Source organism: Phaethon aethereus (genome assembly GCF_964289735.1).
Source record: "Phaethon aethereus genome assembly, chromosome: 4".
Classification (NCBI taxonomy): domain Eukaryota; kingdom Metazoa; phylum Chordata; class Aves; order Phaethontiformes; family Phaethontidae; genus Phaethon; species Phaethon aethereus.
The window spans coordinates 40,570,247-40,592,142 of NC_138578.1; the positions used below are offsets into that span (position 1 = coordinate 40,570,247).

General features: G+C 37.8%; 1 protein-coding gene across 1 annotated transcript in view; it reads right to left on the reverse strand.

The window, feature by feature from the left end:
- MARCHF1 (membrane associated ring-CH-type finger 1) overlaps window positions 1-21,896 on the reverse strand; it is a gene marked incomplete at its 5' end in the record, with an annotated part of 91,937 nt that overhangs the window by 10,600 nt on the left and 59,441 nt on the right. Inside the window, one exon of the mRNA XM_081998763.1 lies at window positions 10,395-10,575. Coding sequence (XP_081854889.1) covers window positions 10,395-10,575 — 181 coding nt within the window. The remainder of the gene's footprint in view (window positions 1-10,394; window positions 10,576-21,896) is intronic.

A 21,896-nucleotide genomic window follows, 5' to 3' on the forward strand; every position in this document is an offset into this window, starting at 1 on the left:
CCACACATGTTGGGAGAACAAAATAGCTTCGTGCAGGTTTGAAGTGTTGATCAGAGATGAGACTTCAAACCTTGTAATTTAAATAAAAGAAGCTTGGGCCACTCTGTGCCATCTAAACAACAGGTGGTTATAGCCTGTGCCTGGGGGGCTGCACCTTAAAGAACAACAAGGCATGCCTCACTGCCTCCTGCTGCAAGAAAAGAAGTGCCCCTCATACAGTCCAAGAGAATGTGACAGGTCTGATGGCTGAAAAGAGAAGGGTTTGGGCCCTGAAAACACCTCCCTCACCTTCTTTTGCAGAGCACATTCAGGGAGGAAGGATTGAGCAGATTCACAGACAACATATTTGTCATTGTCTTTTGTCAAAAGATGGATCCCAGAGAAGAAACTTTTGTAAGGATCAAGAATAGAACACCAGAATTAGACCCCTGCTACATTAGCCACTGAACACAAAAATAAAATAAATTTTTTAAATCCCATGCTGTGAGGTGCATCATGCAGCCATACCTATGCACAACCTTACCCTGACCTAGTTAGCTCATTAGATGAGCTGGTACAAATCCTTCTCTGGCAAACCTGTCTGAAGCTTACTCAAAATCTATTTCTGTCCCTAGGTGACACTAAACAAACCTGTTTGGAATTCAGATTAATGTCTGTGGTGTATTTAAAACACCTATTAAAAGTTTAAAACTTCCTTAAAAGAGAAACAGGTGCATTTCTAGAGACAAACACACTTCAGTTCACTCTGATGTGTGATATGCATGTCTAGAGTAATAAAAGAACTACGTAATGAAAAAATCTCACTTTGATAAACACCCTAAGATTATCATCTGCAAAAAACCTAATAATTCAGTTTTATCAAAATCAAGACAGCACTATATTTCTTAAGTGACAGTTAAAAGAACTGGACTCGAGTGATATAATCAATATGCACTCTTCGCAAACATCTGCAATTTTTAGCTGTGTATGTCATCAATTAGCAGACCCTTAAAAAGTGTAAAATATGGGTATTAAGTAATTTGAGAAGATAATTTCTAAAGTGAAGTAGCTGTTTTTGCAATCTGGAAGTACTATGGAGAATACTTGTCTTTTACCAACTAGAAGAACTTCACTACCTGCATCCTAATCATCCCAACACATAGTAAACAAAAAACCGCTACACTTTGGAAATGCAGGAATAGCCAGACCTCATGTCCCTCTCATCCAGTGCTCTGTCTCGGACATGTCTCACCATATGCTTCAGAGAAATGTGCAAGAAACCCTGTGGCAAGTAATTCTAGCATAATCTCTCCGTATTGGGAGCTTCTTCCTAGCTCCCATCTGCTAGAATTTATTTTATATCAATATATAGAATGCGAAAGTACTCTACAAAGTGTTTACTTTCCAAGCATCCTCTCTGAATGCTGGAACAACATTAACCAAGTCTTTATTCAACAGAGGTCTACACGATCAGCCTTCAGTACTATCATGAGCTTCTCTTTTAAGATGCTGTTTCTTTTTTTGCCTTGTAAGCTATTTAAGAAAAGGATCACTATCTCCTGGCACAGAACGATTCAGCTACCTTATCTAAAGAGATAACCCTGACAGATAAACTGCAGGTGAAACATTAAATCACTGGTCGGGAGTGAACTATCACCATAATGCAAAACTATGAGGAGCCTCTGGTACTAAGAACAAGAGGCACATATCTGGAACTCTAGAAAAGATTTACTTGAGGTGCATGGGCATATTCCTTTATTTCTCAAAAATCAGGGCCCTTCAGCATCACGTGTCGCAACAGGAATGGAGAGAAGTACAGCAGCAAGAGGAGGAAGGAAGGGTACAAAGCTACCTTCTCATGCCAGGGAGCCTTGTGAGACCAGGAGTACAGTTAACTGGAAATGGAAAGCAATCATATTTGAAAGTCACTGAACAAAGTGTAGCCATTTGGTACTGTTGGGTGAACCTCAAGAACATCCTGTGTGTCCTTTTATCTCATTTTCTATCCTTCACTTTTATAGATAAAGCATGCTCTTACCAATTCTCCCCTACCCATCACTCCCTAAATTAATAGTACAAGTGAACCTGAACACTAATTCTTTTTATATGGTCACTGCTTTCTTCCTGGAGTTGTAAGAGCAACTGACCTATATTGTATAGAAAATGTAACTTGACTCCTGAGCTTCCCTTAACCAAATCAGTCTGAACCGTTACAAAGATGTGTCTTGGTTTAAATGTCCTTGTGTACCAAAACCCTGGTATTTTTAAATACATTGTGTCTAAACATATTGTCATTGTAGGTCAGTTGCTCTTACAACTTCATGCATATCTTATTTTTATAACTATATATACAGTATATACACATGTCTGAATTGCCACGTAACCGAGATTAAAAAAAGGAGCTGATGTGCTTCATTATCTATAAATACGACTTCAGCAAGAATACTGATTCCCCAATGAATAGCCACAGTTACTTCCTCTGTCTTTTCCCACAAGAGAGAGTCTTTTGATCCAATTAAATAAAAATGAAATAGAGGAAATTTGTGCTGAGGAAAGGCTGCAGTAATTAATACAGAACTGCAGCCTAGTGTTCTGGCAAAGAGCTGAGGGAAGCTATTCATTCTAAAAAACCTCCAACAAATGCCATACATTCCAATTTTGCCACACAGAAATTGGAGCAGATGAATAAAGATCTGAATAATTCCTGGAGGAGAAGTTTATTTTTTTCCAAGTAACTTAAATAAGATGCTACAGGAATAAAATCAAATTAACACTAAAAATCGTAAAATACTACTGAATAAACGGATAATTATCCCATTTGATCATAACTTAGATCAAGTACTGTATTGCTATGCTCAAGAGAACATCACTATATCCAAGAGAAGCCATTTACTGCATGCATTCCACCAACAAGCAAGCATCAGCCTGTGAACTAAAACTCAGCTCAGACCATTCGCACATCAATAGGTCCCAGGCAAAATAAATATCAGGCAAACATCACTGTAAAATTGTACGTGTTAGTTATATGAGAGATTAGTACATGCATTAATCAGATCATGAACAGCAGCCCACTCCCATTACAGATGGTAAAATCCCTAGCTTCAAAACAAAACAGTAACAAAATGGTATTTTTATGCAAGTCCATGAATAGCAATAACTGGTTTAGGTCAATGCTTGGGTTGATTATGCCCTTTAAATTTTATATTACTAGCTATACATTTTGTGTCAGGGCACCATTCCATTTACATTTTCTTTAGCTGTAAAGCCAGTATCAAGAGATTCTCTTCATTATTTTCAGTGCTTCAGCTACCCAGCCTCTCTTCTGTTGTAACTATTGATGAGGCCAAGCTGTAAAATGGAACACCAAAAGGGCTGAAATAAAAATTTAGAAGGAGACCCCAAGTTCTTAAAAAATAAGTGAGAAGCTGGTGAACTGCAGGATGGGGTAGGACCCTCTAAGTTGCATCTGTAAAACAGCTCAGACCAAACTGTTTATTTCAGCCTCAGAAAGCACAGAAGCATTTGTACCTCCTAGAGCTCATGTTCATGGTTCCGTGCAATAGTGGATAATATCACTAATACCCAGGGCTGGACAATCTCCTGAATCCCCTTTGCTTCTGCAAATGCTACCAAGCAGCAGAAGTAGCAAATTTGGTTACTAGCAGCTAATTAGAAGAGGAAACAGTTTTCATTTCATTTTCTGGTATAAGATTTTTTGCTCGCTTCTTAAAAGAATGCAAGTTCAAAGCAATGACAATAAAATCACCCTGTTCTGCCTCCAGGAAGATGCTGTACATGGGGGTGTCCCAGCAAAGTACCCTAGTAAGACAGCTTTTTGCAAGCCTGAGGGTATGTTATGATGGTTTAAAGCTATGAGGCACAAGAAGTCAGAATCTCTCGCCAGAAGCCCATGGGAACTGGCATAGCTGTGTGAATAAAACTGTGTTGAATGGAAGAGAAAGAAACATGGAGAGGGGAAGCTAACCCGAATTCTACCACTCTCAGAAAACTAAGATCTATTATTCTTGTTATGGCACAACATGCAAGACCACATTACTCTGCAAACTACAGCATGTTATCTATATACAGAAAAATTAGCAGTAATGCTTTATTACTCTCTCTCAAAAATTAGGAATACAACTGCCTGAACAAAGTAGTCCCTCACATCCTCGAGGCATTACAATAGGATATAAATGCTATAGAATTATTTCTACTTTAAAAGCTTTAATATACACATTCTCCCCTGAGCACAAAGTTATTCACTATAATGACATGATAGCCAATGAGGAAGTAATAGCTTTGTGCCTTTGTGCTTACTGGCGACGTGTCTGACCCCACATATTACAAGAAATGATTTGAGGCTAGCGATGTTTTGAGGCGGTTTACTGGAAGAAAGGAAACACTGGAGCAGGTTGCCTTGACGACGCTGTGTAGCTGCACCAGAAATCAAAAGGAAGGGTAGGATCTTATTCTATGTTAAGGACTGCAAAGCATTCACCAAATTGGGTTAAAAGAGAACTAATCCCACAGCAAGTCAATGTTACCTGACCTATGCGATATTAGCTATCACTTCCTATCATGAGCCTTATTAGAAAACTGATGAAAAAGCCAGATGGTTCATACTTCACAGCACAGGACAATAAGAATTAAACAGCAAGTGATACAGTAATAAGTACTCAAAGTTTCTTTTTTTTCCTGGGAGACTCTTGCAGGTCACTTCTGTTTCTGAGAGTCTGCTCTGGTGGGAGAAGTGGTTTCTAATGGTGCCAACTTTTGATTTCAGAGCAGGATTTCACAAAGATGTCTCTGCAGGCTAGATCACTTTTGTCAGTGATTGCCATATTCTTAAATAAGGAATGTAAGTAGAAATTATCCAGCTACCATTGAGCCAAAAATAAATCAACACCCTTAACATAGTTTACTGTCACTGAATTTATCATGCATGCTACCAGATTTTATGAAAAAAAAAAGACTTATCCACAGAATCACAGAATCATTAAGGTTGCATAAGACATTTAAGATCATCAAGTCCAACCATCAACCCAACACCACCATGCCCACTAAACCATGTCCTGAAGTGCCACGTCCACACGTTTTTTGAACGCCTCCAGTGATGGTGACTCCACCACCAGCCTGGGCACCCTGTTCCAACGTTTGACCTCTCAGTAAAGAAATTTTTCCTAATATCCAGTCTAAACCTCCCCTGGTGCAAGGATCCAGTTATTAATTAATTCCTCCAGGCAGTCATATTTTTTAAGATTTACTCTTTTTGTAGGACTACGTTGAGCACAGAGAGGAGAGATGAACCTGGCACGCTCACACATTAGCTAAGAGCTCTAACAACTGGATTTCGAGTAGTGCAGGTGACTACTCTTTTGTAAAAAAAGGCACCCTATGCAGTTTTAACTCCAATAGGGTGAGCAGAAGCAGATGTGTCGCTGCTCCAGAGCGACACATTAAGTCTGGGAGAGAAATGGAACTTTAGACTTTCCTTTAGCTCTCAAAGCAGCATTCTGATTTTCTTTTGTTGCTGCCATAGGTGATTCACTTTTTTTTTTTTTAAGGACCCTGTGGAATTACTGATTTCTCCGCCTTACAGGTGGGCATTACCCCACAACTTGTTTGTTGGCTCAGACCTTACATCTTAATTGGTTACACAGCCCCTACTCCTGATCGGATGGTCTTGTTGCAAACATAGTATCTTTAACCTACTATAGTAAAACTAAGTATTTGCTTTTGAGCCAATAGTTAAATCAGCGTCATACCAAAGAGTTGTAATCTTCCCCAAACTGATTTAACCAGTTATTCACTATTCCAGCCACAAAGGGGCACTGATTCATATGGAAATGTGAGTTAGCCGGTTCCATAACTTCTCTCCAGGACCTAAATACCCTACTCTGGGCAGTAGTGAACCACGTATCTCCAACTGGGACTTAAACCCTTGAATCCTGTATGGGAGTTAAAGCTGGCATGGGCATTTTGTCACTTTCATTACAATCTGGCTATGTATAAAATAAATGATACCAAGTGGAGAGAGAGCATTCCTTTCTTCTCCTCTAATGAGAGCAGCTGGCTACATGAGAAGTTCCACAGAGTTCAAGGGTGTAGAACCCAGACCGTTGCACCTCATGACAGATTTAGAAGTGCTTGTTTATCACTATATAAACAAATACAGGATACAAGAGGAGTAAACACTTAGAAGATATATGCACACATTCAAAATAAACAAGAAAATCAAGTTTCTTTCATTATCCGTATTTTAAGATTGGTTCTGCTTCCGTTTAATTTAACAGAAACTTAGCACTGTTCTAAAAGAACACTCCCGGATCCTCTATTTTTAAAAGGCAGAAATTCAGATACCTTTTCAATCAGAGGGCAAATCAATCTCAACTGGTCCATAATGCTTTCCTAAACAAAAAAATCAACTCACTCTTCCTTAATGACCAAGAGTAACCACATGGTAACAATGTGCAATATCACTTATGCCTCACATAAATAAGACATCTGTAAATCATTTCAAAGATAAAACAAAATCAGGAGAGAAAATAGACATATCTGACACCACAGAATAATTTGTTGGGATAATGCATCACAGTTGAACATCTCATCAGATACCAGACATCTTAAATGGACAGTGAAATTTAAATATGAAAAGTATTTTGAGGAGTATAGCGAGATACTGTGGAGAAATCGCATTGGAAGACATTTCTGCATTTTAAGCGCCTTTTAATTAGACACTTTAATCCATTTCATACTCTCAGTATTTTCATTCAGCTCCTGTTGCTACCATGCTTTAAATACCAAATTCAAGAGATATGAAATGCGGGTGTTACTTTACCAGGATTACATCCCTTTTAAAGACGCGATTTTCTCAGGATGAAGCCGTTACCTGAGTGAGCTCAGTAAGGAACTCACACAAGCTTCTTGCCACTTTCTAATTGCTTCCATGATAAAACAAGTCACTTTATAGATGAGAAATTCTGCATTATGGACTGCAAATGCTGAAAGGTAAAGCTACAAATGCAACTGTATTATTTATAACCATAGATAGACATAACAGAGACCACAAGAAATGAAACAAACACACTAAGCAATGCTTAATATTTAATCTCTAAATTTATATTTAGCCGAGTAATTAGACTTGCTCAAATATATGAAACACTTGCAATGCCTGTTGATCAATGCTTAAAAGGATTACTTCAATGCAAAGACTCATTAAAATGACTAAACTAAGTTTTATTTCATGTCTGGTGCTTTCAGGGATTCTGTAATTAAATAATTGTTGTATATTGGCACAAGCCTATTGATTTAATAGCGGTATCTTGATTTATGTTAACTTAGTATGCTGCACATTGTCACTTATGGGTGCTAACAGCTATGACATAATATTCAAACATGATTTTACTATAAAACTCTAGACTTTGATAAAAAACTGTTAGGAAACATTGAGCGTGCATTAAAGGCTGAGGAATGAATAAAGATGGTAATTCACCAGCTGAATCAAATAGTTTGTTTTATATTTAAATTCTGCTACTGCAAAAACACAAGTATAGATACCTGTAATTAAGTTCTATGGTCTGTAATTTTTCCCTTCCAGAGACCAGCAGTTGGAATGTCAAAAAGGTATTATGATAAAATTCATCATAACAAAGCAATGCACAGTCAAGAACCAAACACTACAATGTCACATCATGGGTAGCTAGAGATTAAAAATCAAAACTGGTTGAGAGATGTGACCTTTTCACTTGTAGAATGTCACTTCTAATCCAGGCCTAATGGCCATGGAAATGGCATTAGCTCAAGCTGGACAGAAACCTTTGCTTTAAGGGAAATTTCCAGGGGTTTTTTAAATAAAATTAGTTCCTTATGGAAATGAATAGGTACTCTTTTGTTGGAACGAAATCTTTAGTCTTTTCTTTAAGAAACACTGAAATGGAATCTATTTTCAGAATTCCTCAAAGTTTATTAGCAAAATCAATTTTTTTGTAAATTTTGCTGTTTCCACTCAGCATACAGCAAAGCTGACAAGAATTGCATCATTTTCAGATATAACTGCCACTGCTCATAATGTCCCTGCCATTACAACCAGAGGATATCTCATTTTCCATCCTTAGAAGATTTGGGAAATTTTAACTCACTGCTACCAGGCTGGACTTAGTGCTGGAGATTGAAGGCTCTCAGGGTCTAGTCCATACCCAAGCCTTAGCGAAACCTAAAGCTCTCAAGAAGGTCTGGAAGTCCTAGAGTCTGTGTAGTGACTTTCAGATCCTGCCGCAAGGAGACAGGATTGTGAAGAGCTTCAGGTTTCCGAGCTGCCTGTTCAACAGCACTTTGGTCTCTGGTAATCAGTCTTCATACCATCTTCTGAAAACCTGGACTCCTAGGAAATGCCCCACAGCTGAGGTTCTGGGCTCCGTAAAAGCTTGCAAGAAATTTGGCAGTGTTTCATGGGAATTTTCCACTTTTGCAAAATACTTAAGTTTTAACAAAACAGCAATTTCAGTGGCTTTTTATAAAAGATTGTTTGGGTGGAAAGCTAACAGTCAGCTGTACTTACGCGGCAGGTCTCTCTGTGATCACTCCTTCCTCCCTTACCATGTCTTTGCTACGGCTGTCAAAATGTTTGGTTTACAAAACAGCTTCTCAAACTGTTTAGTGTTTCATAAATTTGTGAACGATGGCGATGATAGTGCATACAGTTATTATGGATGATATATTTAGTTTAATATAACATATGAAGGGTGTCACAGTTGAATACTGTAATTGCAAAAAGGTTAACTAATTTTAACTTTGAAGACTTTGGGTTTCATTTCTGAAATGGATGTAAATTGGAAAAAAAAAATCTGTATTTAGGTGCTGGGTCCATACTATACAGACAAATATTTGTTGCACTGCATTTGAAGGGTATAATGCTGCCAGCATTTACTGTCAGGCAGATAAACTACATTTGAGTACTGCTTTGAGCAGAAAAAAAAAATACTCTGTCTGAAAGAAGACGCTCATCTTTGCTATGCTGGAAATCAAAAACTTACCTGAGAACCAATGATAAGATAAATAAGGTGGTAATCATTCAATTAAGACAGACTTACAAGAATTACATTACCACTCTAAATCTGCCAGTATTGCATTAGATTTTTTCCATTACAATAGAAAATGGCAGGGGGAGGTGGCAATGATGAGACGCACAGTTAAAAGTGCCTAATTCTGATATAAACAGTTATTCACATATGTGCTTGTTTCAGACAGGACATATTTCACTTCTTTTCACTTTGGATACTATAAATTTTATTTCAAGTTTTTTAAAGACATTCTATTATCTAACACAATCAGGAAAAGGCTTTTGTTAAAAATACTGATATCTGTATATTCTCTTGGGGAAAGTGGCTGTTGCAAGTGTATTTGTTAGATGGAAGATCAAAGCAATTTGTGTTGAAAATAGAAACACATATATAGAAAGAAAACCCAAAAGATATGCTACAGACAGGGGATTTTACACAATTACCTCCTTCCTATCACATTAGCTAAACAAAAACAAAATGTCTTTTCCCATCAAAACACTACTACGTATGCATACACTAGTTATAAACTAATTGTTTCTACATGTTTTTCAAGGGCTCTCACACTGAAATTTATTTTAAATCAAAACATGCCCTGTTCTAGATTGACTCGAACTTCAAAGATGCAACAATACCCAAAAAGGACGAGAGTATTTTTAGAGAAAATTTAGAGGAGAAATGATTCACTCCAAAGAAAACAGCCCACATATGTTTAACAAACTCTTCACCTTTCCTACATTGACAACTTGTGTACCATTACATTGATTCATCCTGTAAAACAGATGAGTGCAGATAACATACGTTTGACTTTCAGGATGCAAGGTCACCCTGTAGTTTAGATTCCATTAACTAAACTTAATGTACAAGTGATTAATTTGCCCACAATGTAACAGTTAGAACAGATGCGGCTAAATTGATTGACTGCGTTACTTCATAGTTGCTGTCTCCACATCAGTATAAGCATCATTCTCAACCAGAAGTTACGGTCTCAATGTAAAAATTACTGGGTGAACTGGCCTGAATTATTCAGGAGCAAAAGACGATGACAAATGTTTCTCTGTGGCTTAAACTTAAGCAGATCAGCCAACAACAAAAAGCTGAAGATAAAAATTCTAAATACAAACACCTATTATTTGTGCATTTATATTGCATGAGTGGTGAAAGAGTTTTTAGTCAAAATCCTCTGCTGCTGTAAATTAACTAACTTAAATGTAGAAATAAAATCACTGTGACTGATTTAACAGCAGCAAACACAAAGTCATTTTGGACAGGCAGATGTTTCTTTAATTGCGCCAGTTTTTTGCGCAGCCATTCTGGCCATTTGACACTCAAGGATAATTAAATTCAAAAGCACCATACCTTCCGAAGAGGTTTGAGCTTGGTCTCCATTATAAAGTCGTACTTGCAGAGTTCACAACAGCGCGTGTCTGAGCTCTTAATCCACTGGTGCAGGCAGGCCTGATGAACAAAGCGCAGGGTCCCTGTGCAGCGACATGGCGTGATGAGGGGACTTTCATCATCTCCCTCACAGTGACAGATCCTGACAGGAAGGACAGCAAGAGCTAGTGAGGGAATTTGCCAACCAGCAGTGCAAAGGCACTGGTTTATTTACACTGCTTTTTCCTTTTCAGACTTGACATTCAGAAGATGCAAGTTATATGACCTTTCGGATTGAGGCTCAGAAACATACTTCTTGTTCCTTTTAGTAATTTCTCTTCGCTTAGTTATTTCTCTTCGAATTTGGTACGTGTTCTGAAGGCAAATCAATAGAAATAACACTGTTTCTCCCTTTTATACATAGCAAAACATTTAAGACAAATACCAGTGCTCTTTCTTAGAGCTGAGTAGTTCTTGGTCTGTAAGTAATGTCAATAAAACACACAAAGTTAGCAGAATCTAACCCCAAACTAGAAATATTCAGTATGAAAAGTACAAAAAGTTTCTAGGATACCTCTTTGGAGTTACAAGGGTTACAGTTAAAAGGGTAAGAGAACAGTTTTGAGCACCCTGGAGTAACGCGTGTGACACAGCGTACACACACATGCACACACTTTTTAGGAGGCAGGTGTTAAAAAGTCATGGTTCTTCCTCTTTTTCATTCTTCACTGTCCCTTTGAAGAAGATAGTTGCGTTATCTGGGAAAACAAAAACTACAGTCGTAAGCAGGGTTTTTTCACCCCTAAGGTAGGGGTTGGTCCCAGAACTGTTGTTACCTTATAATGGGATACAGAACTTTCAACACTGCAGTTTTGCATAAAATGATCAGTGTTCTAACATCACAATCTGATAGTTTTCTTCTGCGATATTGTCAAAATGTTTTGGTGACCTTACCCTCTTCCAAACAGACTCCTGATTGTATCAGGAAAACATTCACTTATTGAAACCGACGCCATCTTTATTGGCAAGCGTCTCTGTGAGGGCAGAGGAAGCTCTATGGTGAGCAGAAGGCTTAACCAAACACCTGAAGTAACGGAGGTTCACCTCAATGAAGAGTAACTCCCTCCCATCCCTAGAAAAACACAATAAAGCACCCAAGCCCTAATGAATGTCCTAAGAGTTAAATTGGCATGGAAAGGCAAAAAAAAAGCTGAAGCTTAAGGAATGTTATTTCAAAATAGAGAAGTAGCAACGACAGATGCTGGTGTCATGCAAATGAAACCTAGAGCTTAGAAACTCAGTACTTAGGAAAGGCACCCTCAGATAGATGTGTTCAGAGGAGGTTGAACATGTCTGAGGCTGAACTTGCCCCTTTATTGCAGAAAGCTGTGGCCACACTGCTCCTGGGGTAGTGTCCTGGTTTTGTCTGGGATGGAGTTAATTTTCTTCATAGTAGCTAGTACGGGGCTATGTTTTGGATTTGTGCTGGAAACAGTGTTGGTAATACGAAGATGTTTTCGTTGTTGCTGAGCAGTGCTTACACAGAGCCAAGGCCTTTTCTGCTTCTCATACCACCCCACCAGCGAGTAGGCTGGGGGTGCACAAGAACTTGGGAGGGGACACAGCTGGGACAGCTGACCCCAACTGACCAACGGGATATTCCACACCATATGATGTCATGCCCAGCATATAAAGCTGGGGGAAGAAGAAGGAAGGGGGGGTGCATTCAGAGTTATGGTGTTTGTCTTCCCCCGTAATGGTTATGCATGATGCAGCCCTGCTTCCCTGGAGATGGCTGAACACCTGCCTGCCCGTGGGGAGTGGTGAATGAATTCCTTGTTTTGCTTTGCTTGTGTGTGTTACCTATTCAACTGCGTTTATCTCAACCCACGAGTTTTCTCACTTTTACCCTTCTGATTCTCTCCCCGTCCTACCTCAGGGGAGTGAGCAAGTGGCTCTGTGGTGCTTTGCTGCTGGCTGGGATTAAACCATGATCTTGAAAAGGGCTGGGGAGGGCCTTGTGGTGAGGTTGTCTTCCCACCAGCCTTGTTTGGGAAGAAGTGTGACCTTCTTCACAGACAGCACAGGAGCACCTGGTGTACGTCAGGAGGCAGCCTAGCAAAGACACCCTGTGAAAGACTGGCTATAGCACAGCACTGAGGCTGCCAGGTCTACAAGCAGGGGAAGGAGGAAATTTCAGCGTCTAAGTGAAAGATCTATGGATCAAAACCAGCTGCTTCACTAATACTTCTGTGGTATAGCCTAGAGCCATGAGAAAATGAATCTACAATAATGGAAAAGCAGAGCTAAGCTGCTTTGCTAGATATACAGAAAGAAACATTAAAAAAATCCCGAGAACAACAAAAAAAAATGAAGCTCTGGAAACCTGCCACACAAAAGCCATGTTTTCAGTGTCTGCAGTGGTGCCTGTACGCTAATCAGCATCTTCTACCCCATGGGAGTGGGGAAGAAGAAAATGCCCACAACTTCCATTTTGCACACGTTCATGTTTTGAGACATGCATTTTACAAGAACTCCATTTACAGTCTTTTCCCTACTAACTTAGCCAAGCTAGGTGCATCAGTGGCTTAGTTCTTAAATGGAAACTGGCTGTATGCTGACTTCTTACTGAGCCTGTAGCTTAAGCAGAACTAAATTTTCAAAACAACAAATAGCTATTTTGCTAACAAATACATTCCCATCTGAGGGTTACATAAAAACCCATAATTTTCTTTTTAAATTAAAGCCATTTCCCAGAGAAAAACTAGTATTCTTTGTTCATTTAAATTCAAGCTATACATAATTTATTTTACAGGCTTAGCATTTAAACGATTGAGAAATTAGACAACCAAGCTAGGTACCCAAGAGCCTTTTTTCTACTGCTGGCAGAATTGTTTAAAATTATCTTAAGAGCTAAAATACAAACCTAAAACTCCACTGGGATCTTAAAATAAAGTGACATTGCAAATTTGAAATGAATAGAAGTATTCTTTAGTAGAAATACTTTTACAGAAAAACACTATATGAATTATGCATTCTATTTGTGCTTTCATTGTACAGAAGTTACAAGCTAAATATAAACAGGGTGACATTAAGAACCTACATTATACAGAAGCTCGAACTAAATAATCTAGTGGCCTCTTCTAGCTTTCTAACCGTGAAATATATAATGAGAATAAAAACAAACTTCGAATGGAATTAAAGTCCAGAGAAAATAACTAAAGGCATTGTTTTCATTAGCTTGAATGCTCTTTGGTGCAACTTAGCTCTTCATTATTTGTTTAGCTAGAAGAAATTAGCTTAAAAGAAATTTGTGCTGCCTGTAGTCTTAAAGATATGTGGGTGCCTGACAGCTATTGAAACAGGATGTTGGCTAGCTGCTTAAATATCTTTTAAAGACTTGGGCCAGATAACTTGTAATATATTGCTCAACCATGAGTACTGAATCAGAATTCTGTGCGTCTTTGCCTTTTGCTGTATTTATCTATCATGTACACCATAACTATCACAAATTATAGAAAATAAATTGTAAATCATGGTTTTGAAAACTACGTTGTGTAAACAGAACTGAGGTAGGGATACAAAGCATAGATTTATCTGAACCGTACCTAAACCAAGTCAGAGGCAGAGAACTGACATTCCAGTGTGCTATTTTCACATGATCACAACTGTTCAAAATTTTCACCCATCAGATTGACTATTTAGAGGCCTGAACTTATCCTGAGAGTAAAATTTGCTCACATACTTCAGAAATTAGCTGAATTAAAAAAACACTCTCCACTATAAAGGAAAAAAAAAAAGTTTTTAAATTGCTAAATCTATACTGATTTATATAAAAGTTGTAGTACAGCACTGATCGTGGTTAATGGCTGTTCAGCTGTTCAGACACACCTACAGAATTTACATACTCAGCTTGTTTCAACTGTCTAGTCCTTTAGTAATTAAATGGCCTTCATTATAGAGCAATACTTTTGACTATCTGGAAATGGAGGGAAGTCAGCTATTTGACCAAATCCCACTAGTTAGAATCCTGTTATAGTCACAAATTGAGCCTGCTTTTTTTTTTTTTTTTTGGTAGGTATGACAGTTTAGTGCTTTAAAGATTCCTGCCTATGAACAGGACCTTGCTTGCCTAGGGGAGAAGATGAGTACCATGGCTGTGCTGAGGCCAGGCTCCAAAGGAGCTTTTGCTCTATGATCATGTGTACACCAGAAAACACAATATATACGAGCTATTAGATGATCTTCTGAATCAGATATATAAACCTTTTGTGTGTGCATGTAATATACACCTACAGACATACCCCTACACATGAGATCACAGAGTATTTATTTTTCTTTAACGAAAGCTCACTGTGCCACTTTAGAAAATAATACTCTAACAGTGCAGTCAATCTTATGCTTAAGTTTTTGATTCATATGCCAGTATTTTAATTACCCAGCACATATTTCTCTAGCACAGAATTGTTTCTACAACCTTCAGCACAAAAATTCACCAAACAAATATATGCCAACACTGTGCATATATCAGACAAAAATCCATAAAAATTATTTAAAAGACGTCCTTACATAGCAGGTTCACTTATAAGTAAAAAAATTAGCAAAAACAAAAAACACTTTTCAGGAAAAAAAATAAAAAATGCTAAGCTGAAAACAAAATTAGTCTTTGTGAAAGATTTTGCATAATTCATATAAAAACTGTTGCAGATTTCTTGTATGTTCCCTACACAAAACCCAATTCTGAAACAGAAACAGAACTGTTCAATTTAGAAAATTCTTAAAGAAAGATGTATGTAAAAATGAAAAGTTAAAGAATTTTAATGACAACAGTTTAGAATTGTTTTTCAGTATTTCTTTTTGTTCAAAGTATTACTTGAATTCAAGGCACATTCAAATTATGCTGAGAAATTGTGTGCGACATATTAAACTTTGTACCATAATGACTATGCAAAAGGAGTAACTAAAGTTGCTAGTAGTTTAAGGTATACCAAGGGCATATTGATTCCATATATATATATATATATATACAAATGAGAGAAATTTCTTACTGGATTAAAATCAAGAGATGCTGGTAAACTAAGCACTCAAAGTGAGGCATCTTCACCATTCGGTATTGTTGCAGTGTCTTTAATTCCATGACTATGAACTGTTTTCTCTTCTTTCCTCTGTTCATTGCAAAAGTCAGAACGCAAGAGGGGAAGTATGAAACAAGACAGCTACAGTTTGTAGACATTCATGTGCTAATTGGATTTAGGCTGATTTTCAGAAAAAACGCAAGAGCTATCCTGGATGACTGTCCTTCACTTCTCATCAAATTAAGTTGTTTTTTTTTCTATACAGACAAACATTTCTTACATAACCTCATTTTAAAAGGTCAACTAAAACGAGTATGAAGCAAGGAGTTCACATGGAAAATTTTCAGGTTTTCCCAACAGTGATTTAGTTTGGCAAAATCATAGCAACCAAAATTACAATCTAGATGGTTTGTCACCATCTGAGCTGCTTATCGCAAAAGATTCCAACAGGTTTGTAGCTTTTCCTTCACACGCAAGGTAACAATTTTACTCATTATAATCTGAATTCTCATTGGAAAAAGCAATAATCCTAACCTGTCTTTCACTAATCCACTTTACTCTTTGGTAATTAAGAAAATAGGCCAATTTCTATGCCACTGTAGTGAAGTATAAAGCACACTTATTCTGCAAGAGTCTTGTGTGCATTGTGAAACTTAGTGCTCTACCCTTCCCCAGTTGGCAAGTGCTCCTCTATGACGGTATCTGTACAGCTGATTTCCACAGATTACTATTGTCAAAGGAAGGTGACTAAGGATAAGAATGAATTAATATGCCCCTGCTTGTGCTTAAGGCCACGTAACAGCCTTGTCATTAGGAGCAGCGCTGGTGGAAAAGAGTTTGCAGCAATTCTGCATAACCAGAACTCCTTCAGTCAATCCCGTATTAGAGATTGGCATTGCATCTCTGTACCTAATAAAATTTTCAAGGATTTTGGGCCATTACATATAGACAAAGGGTTTAGCCACAGCAAAGTAGTGCAGATAGCTTTTATAGTATCCTGTAAAAATATACCAGGCCAAATTTTACCCTTATTAACAAAGGTACGAGCCAGGGGAATGCATCCGAAGCTTTCAAAAATAGAAGATTATATGAGGGCATGGACATAGTAATAATGATGATGTACGATAATGTTTAAGGGCTATAACTGCCATAATTGTGTAAAAACTGTACTGTACTGTTCTCTAATATTGCTGGGTTCTATGCAACTATGCCTACGTTAACAAGTATTGCAGTACAAGTGTAGCAACTCTGTTGAAAAAAACTAGCAAGTGCTAAAAACCTGATGTCTACACCAGGGACATCTTGGTGGGGGTTGCTTTGATTTGATACTGATTTGAGGTTGGACCAGGAATACGTCTTTCAGTTTACTTTCACTCAAAGGGAATACACTGGGAGAACCCTGAGACCAATCCTGTGTGGTCTAGATCGTGGTAAAAGTAAAGGTGATCAGATGTGCTTTAAAAGCAGGCTCTTTATCTGAACTAAAGCACTAATGGAGACCCCTTCACTGACAAAATTAGGAGGAGCTACTGCCTTGTGACTGTGACATGTTTACATTGCCACTGTGATTTGCAACTTCTGTGCATGGTGAACTAAACTAATGCAGATGCCCAATAGCCATACTCTCATTTTCTTGGGGATGGAAGTATACCAGTAGAATAGAAATGCTTACAAACTTTCAACAGATCTCCCAAATAAAAGGGGGAAATATCTTCTCCATATACACATGCTCAGGAAAGATAATGCCTATTCCAAAGAAAATTATTTTTGGTGGGAAATTATTGAAAAGGCAATTAAAATCTTGACCTTCACTGGAAAGCATGCCTGCACTCATAATGATTATGCAAAGATAAATTCTTACCCTGTTCAGTGAGTACCTCTCATTGCTATATCTCAGTATTACTAAAGGAAGCTTAGTCAGGGAGAAACAGCATAGCTGGAAAATATTGGACTAAGTGAATCCCTGGCTTTGGTTTTTGGCTGTGAGGATTATTAGCGGCTGGCATGAAATACCATGAGCTCCTAGGTTATCTTAATTGGACCAAAAGGAACCAATTCCACATGTTTGCAAAAGGATAGACAAAATTGCTGTCTCTACTGTCTGATAATCTTAAGAAAACTGTTCTCCTGTCCAAAAAAATGGCATCTCCTCTTTCTGCCAATTTATAAAGCGCTTGCAGAGCTTTTAGATTGTTAGAACCTAAAATTAATGCAAACCACTTTATGGACAACTCACAGCAAATAATTAACTTATTTATAAACAGAAATAAAAAAATATCAAACTCTGCTACTGCATAATTTCTCAGTTGGAAAAAAAAGAAGTTAAATTCACTAAATATGTTCTCCCTGCAATAGGGTACAGCATGTCATGTTTCCCTTGCTACATTTTGCAGGGTTTTTTTTTTTAAAATCTCATTTCCATTCTTTCCACTGTTAAATCATAAAGTAATCTAAATGACAAATTGGTCTTCCTCTCCATTTAAACATGGTGTGAATGAAGCACATTAATTCTCCATACCAAATGTAATCAATTTGTATACCTCTTCCCTGTCACTCCTGCCCTTCCATTATGCTATACAGTCAGCTGCCTTTAGATGACTACAGGAAAAAACCATTTTCAAAATGTTGCACCACACCAGTGGAATTTGATAATGGTCTAGGTAAAGCTGTCTCTTGATTTCTGCAAACGTGATTAGGGTTTGTGAGAGACCCAAGAGTAAACAACATTAGCAAAAGCACACTAAATCTTTTACTTTGTCAACATTTCTTGTCCTTCTATTAATCTTCCATTATAGGTGATAAATAGGATATCTAACCATCTAAAAAGTTACAAGTAATTCTTGCCTCAGATGCATTGTCAGTGCAACTCAAGATACGTCAGACAAGATTTACTGCACTGAACACAGTTCAAAGAACTAGGGACTGTGTCTCAAAAAAAGGATTTAGATTTCCTCCCACCTGCCTAGTGAAAGTCAAAGCTTTAAGTAACTGAACTCCCTATAGAACATATGCAAGCTTTATGTATTTAATAACAGGACCCTTAAAACCAAGAGTCTCCTCTCACCCAAACTTTCTAGCAGGAAGTGGTGCCATTTTACTTATTTGCGTTAAAAATAATAGGTTTTGAGAGAAAGAAACAGAAACTAGGACTTAAGTGATGCCGTTAAGTGACCCTAACCACAACAAAGACATGCTTGCCTTGTTTTGGCTCTCCTTGCATCCTTCTGAATCATGGAGAGCTTCCAGAAGAGACTGCATAACCAGATGGCTGAAGAGGTGACAGATGGGGCTTTGAACCATCAGGCAGAGAACAGAATTAACCAGGATTTCATACTGCTTCAAAGACTGATGAACCACTAGACCATCATACAGAGGAAGAGATTCCTCAAAAAGCAGGAGATTCCTATCAGAAAGTCACCTTGCAAAAAGAAGGCTTTCAACAGGAAAGTAAGCAGCAGTTGCAATTCTTTAAAAGGAAGCGGTGAGGAGCCAACATGCAGGTCAAGATTTAGCGATTTAGCTCCTAATGAAGGACGTTTCACCCTGAGACCCTGAGGAAGGCACTAAAATCCCAGGGAGAAACAGGTTAAAAACCCTCTTCAGCCAAATGTTACAGGCTGGCAGTTCACCATCCTCCCGTGTTTGGTGATTATTTAGAGGGCTCTGGATGGTATTTCAAGGCTACGTATTCTGTACTACAGTTTAAATTATTTACTGGATCCAACTTCATGATTTCAGTATAAATATTTAAAATTAGCCTTACATTTCAATGGTAATATTTAAGCCTACATATCTTCTGTTCACCTTTCTCTTTTTTCCTCAAGCCCGTGAGGACGTGTTTTCTCCCAAGAGGTTTTCTCTCTGCTGATTTTGTGAGCACTATTACATGAATATTTCAGGATGTAAGTATTTTCAAGATGCAAGATACTACTTTTTCAGGTCCTGCTAAATAGTATTATGAAAAAAAACTTGTTAGAACAGTTGATTTCACACTGAGAAACTAAATAATAATATTGCCTCTTGTCAAGTTGAATGTACACTATTTCTTCCTATCTATGATTGTGTTAACACATAGAAATACCCATATTAGTCTTTTCCTAAGTTTATAATCACCTTCTAATTAATACACTAGCTTTTTAAAAAAATTATACTTTAAGTAGTTTCTGCAGATTTCACTAATCAACTTTATCATCTCCCTTAGTACTTCTCCCCATTCTTATGGCTCTTCTGGCATGCCCTACTCTTCTATTTACTCCTCAAATGAGGGCCTTCCTTTACCTCACTACATACAGAGTCATTCATGGAGTTCACCAAAATCTAAATTCTATATCCGATATGCATTTTCTTAAATGAAGAAGCTCCATCATATGTGTGTGTCTTTCAGCTTACAGAATTGCAGTTCAGTGTTATTGCTGAAATGACTGCATCAGTGCTACAAAAAGACCTTACATGAAAAGCGTAACTAGTCAAAAAGAAAATATCTTTCAATTCTCCCATCATAAATAATAAAAACACCGTAACATTAATTTACAGTCAATACACAAAGCACTTACAATACACTAGTGGCAATATCAACTAACCGCTTTTCTTTCCTTAGTAATTCCCATACGAAAATCCACGGGACTAAATCCTCACAATCCATTCACTTTATTGTGCCCAACACACAGCTTTTCCCTTCAGGGAGATCCCCCATGCAGACTAGAGAAAGATATTTCTGAGGTTGTGCCTCAAGCCACATGGCAAATTCCAGAATGAAGTATATAGGAAGAAAATAGTAGATACAGGACAGTTTAGGAAAAGGGGGATCCAACTGTAGGATTTAGAAAGAATCTCAAAAAAAATTAGGTGCCAAAACAACTTGGCATGGTCAGAACTTAGATAGTTGTCCCTAACCCCAGAAGCAGAAACCTTGCCTTCTAACGGACGCCAGAATAAAGGTATATGTTCAGGGAAAAGATTGTAAAGATCATCACTGATGTCGTGGCATTGTTTCACCATTTTGGAAATAGAGAAACAGTGACACTAGAAGGAGAAATGTCTCGCTTCAAGTGAGCGGGAGGCCTGCGTTAGACTAGCTGAAGCACACCTTGCACCGTGGTATTGTACTTTATCTGCCCGACTGACGAGCTTACACTAGCACAGGGCGTGTCCCATCACATTCCCCCTCATGCAGCTAAATGCACATTGAGGAAACTGCTTACAGCCTTATGCGCGTATATAAATGTGTTTCACTGCCAGTAGTTCATGAGGAAGTAAAGGGAAAAAAATGCCTACCCGAATGCTTAAAGAGAAAATAACCAGCACCAGAATATGTTTAAGATCCTTGTTCCTCTGCTATTTCCACACAATTCCATCTAGGTGAGAGCCATTCCTCTCAGCCAGTTTTGTCACATCAACTAGGAGACATGAATACGTAGGGTGAAAAGCTTGAAGAAACATCTCAATAAAACAGACTTTCCACATCACAACCAAATATCTTAATTCCAGTCTTAAAATATACATCACAAAAAAAACCTTTTTCTATTTCTCATGCAGAAAAATGTTTACTGTCTATATGGTATTTCAATGAAGATGTGCGTTCTTTTTTTGCTTCAGAAACAAGATTGTGCAAAACATGCCACTGATCACGAGTCAATTAAGTGCAAGGACCTGTCCTGAAAAACGGAAACTACAGTCTATACAAGACTGGTAGTAAAAACATGCCTTCCTTTCTCTCCAGCTGTCTGCAAACTGATTAAGACAGACAACTTACCAGCTATGAAAAATTAACATTTTTGATTTTGTAATGTTCTTCCTAGATGTATTATCATCACTATGATACACCTAGTAATGACACCAACAAAAAAAATAGCATTACCCCTGACATGGAGAATAATTGCAATTATGACTCTTGACAAATTTTGCACAACAGGCCAAGTTATCAACTGTGTTCAGTTTTACACTGGTTGTTCAAAGAGCACCTCCACTGACAGTGAGCCTAGGGACACATACCTATGAAAAGTTTTCAACCTTCCTCTACTAAACAAAAGCCTAGCTAAAAAGTTTGCATGCACATCCAAAAAGTCCATCCTTGAACCGAGCTCCAAGTCTTACCAAAAATGCCTGAATAATTATAAAAAAAATGAATGGGTCAAGAAGACAGATAAAAGACCGGAGTCCAATTTCCATCTGAAAGCAAAGTCTAAGTCTGGGGACTTTGGCAACAGTTAGGATTAATCTACATGAGACAATTACAAAATTCTGACTTTAACTTTTTTTTTTAAATATGGTATAGTTAAGCCCGTATAAAGACCAATACTGAAATAATTTATTTCAGTTATTGGGTAGCTCATATTCTTAATAATTATTAAACGTCCCTATTATGTATGTACTGTGCCTACTACACTGGATGTTCAATACATGCAGGCTT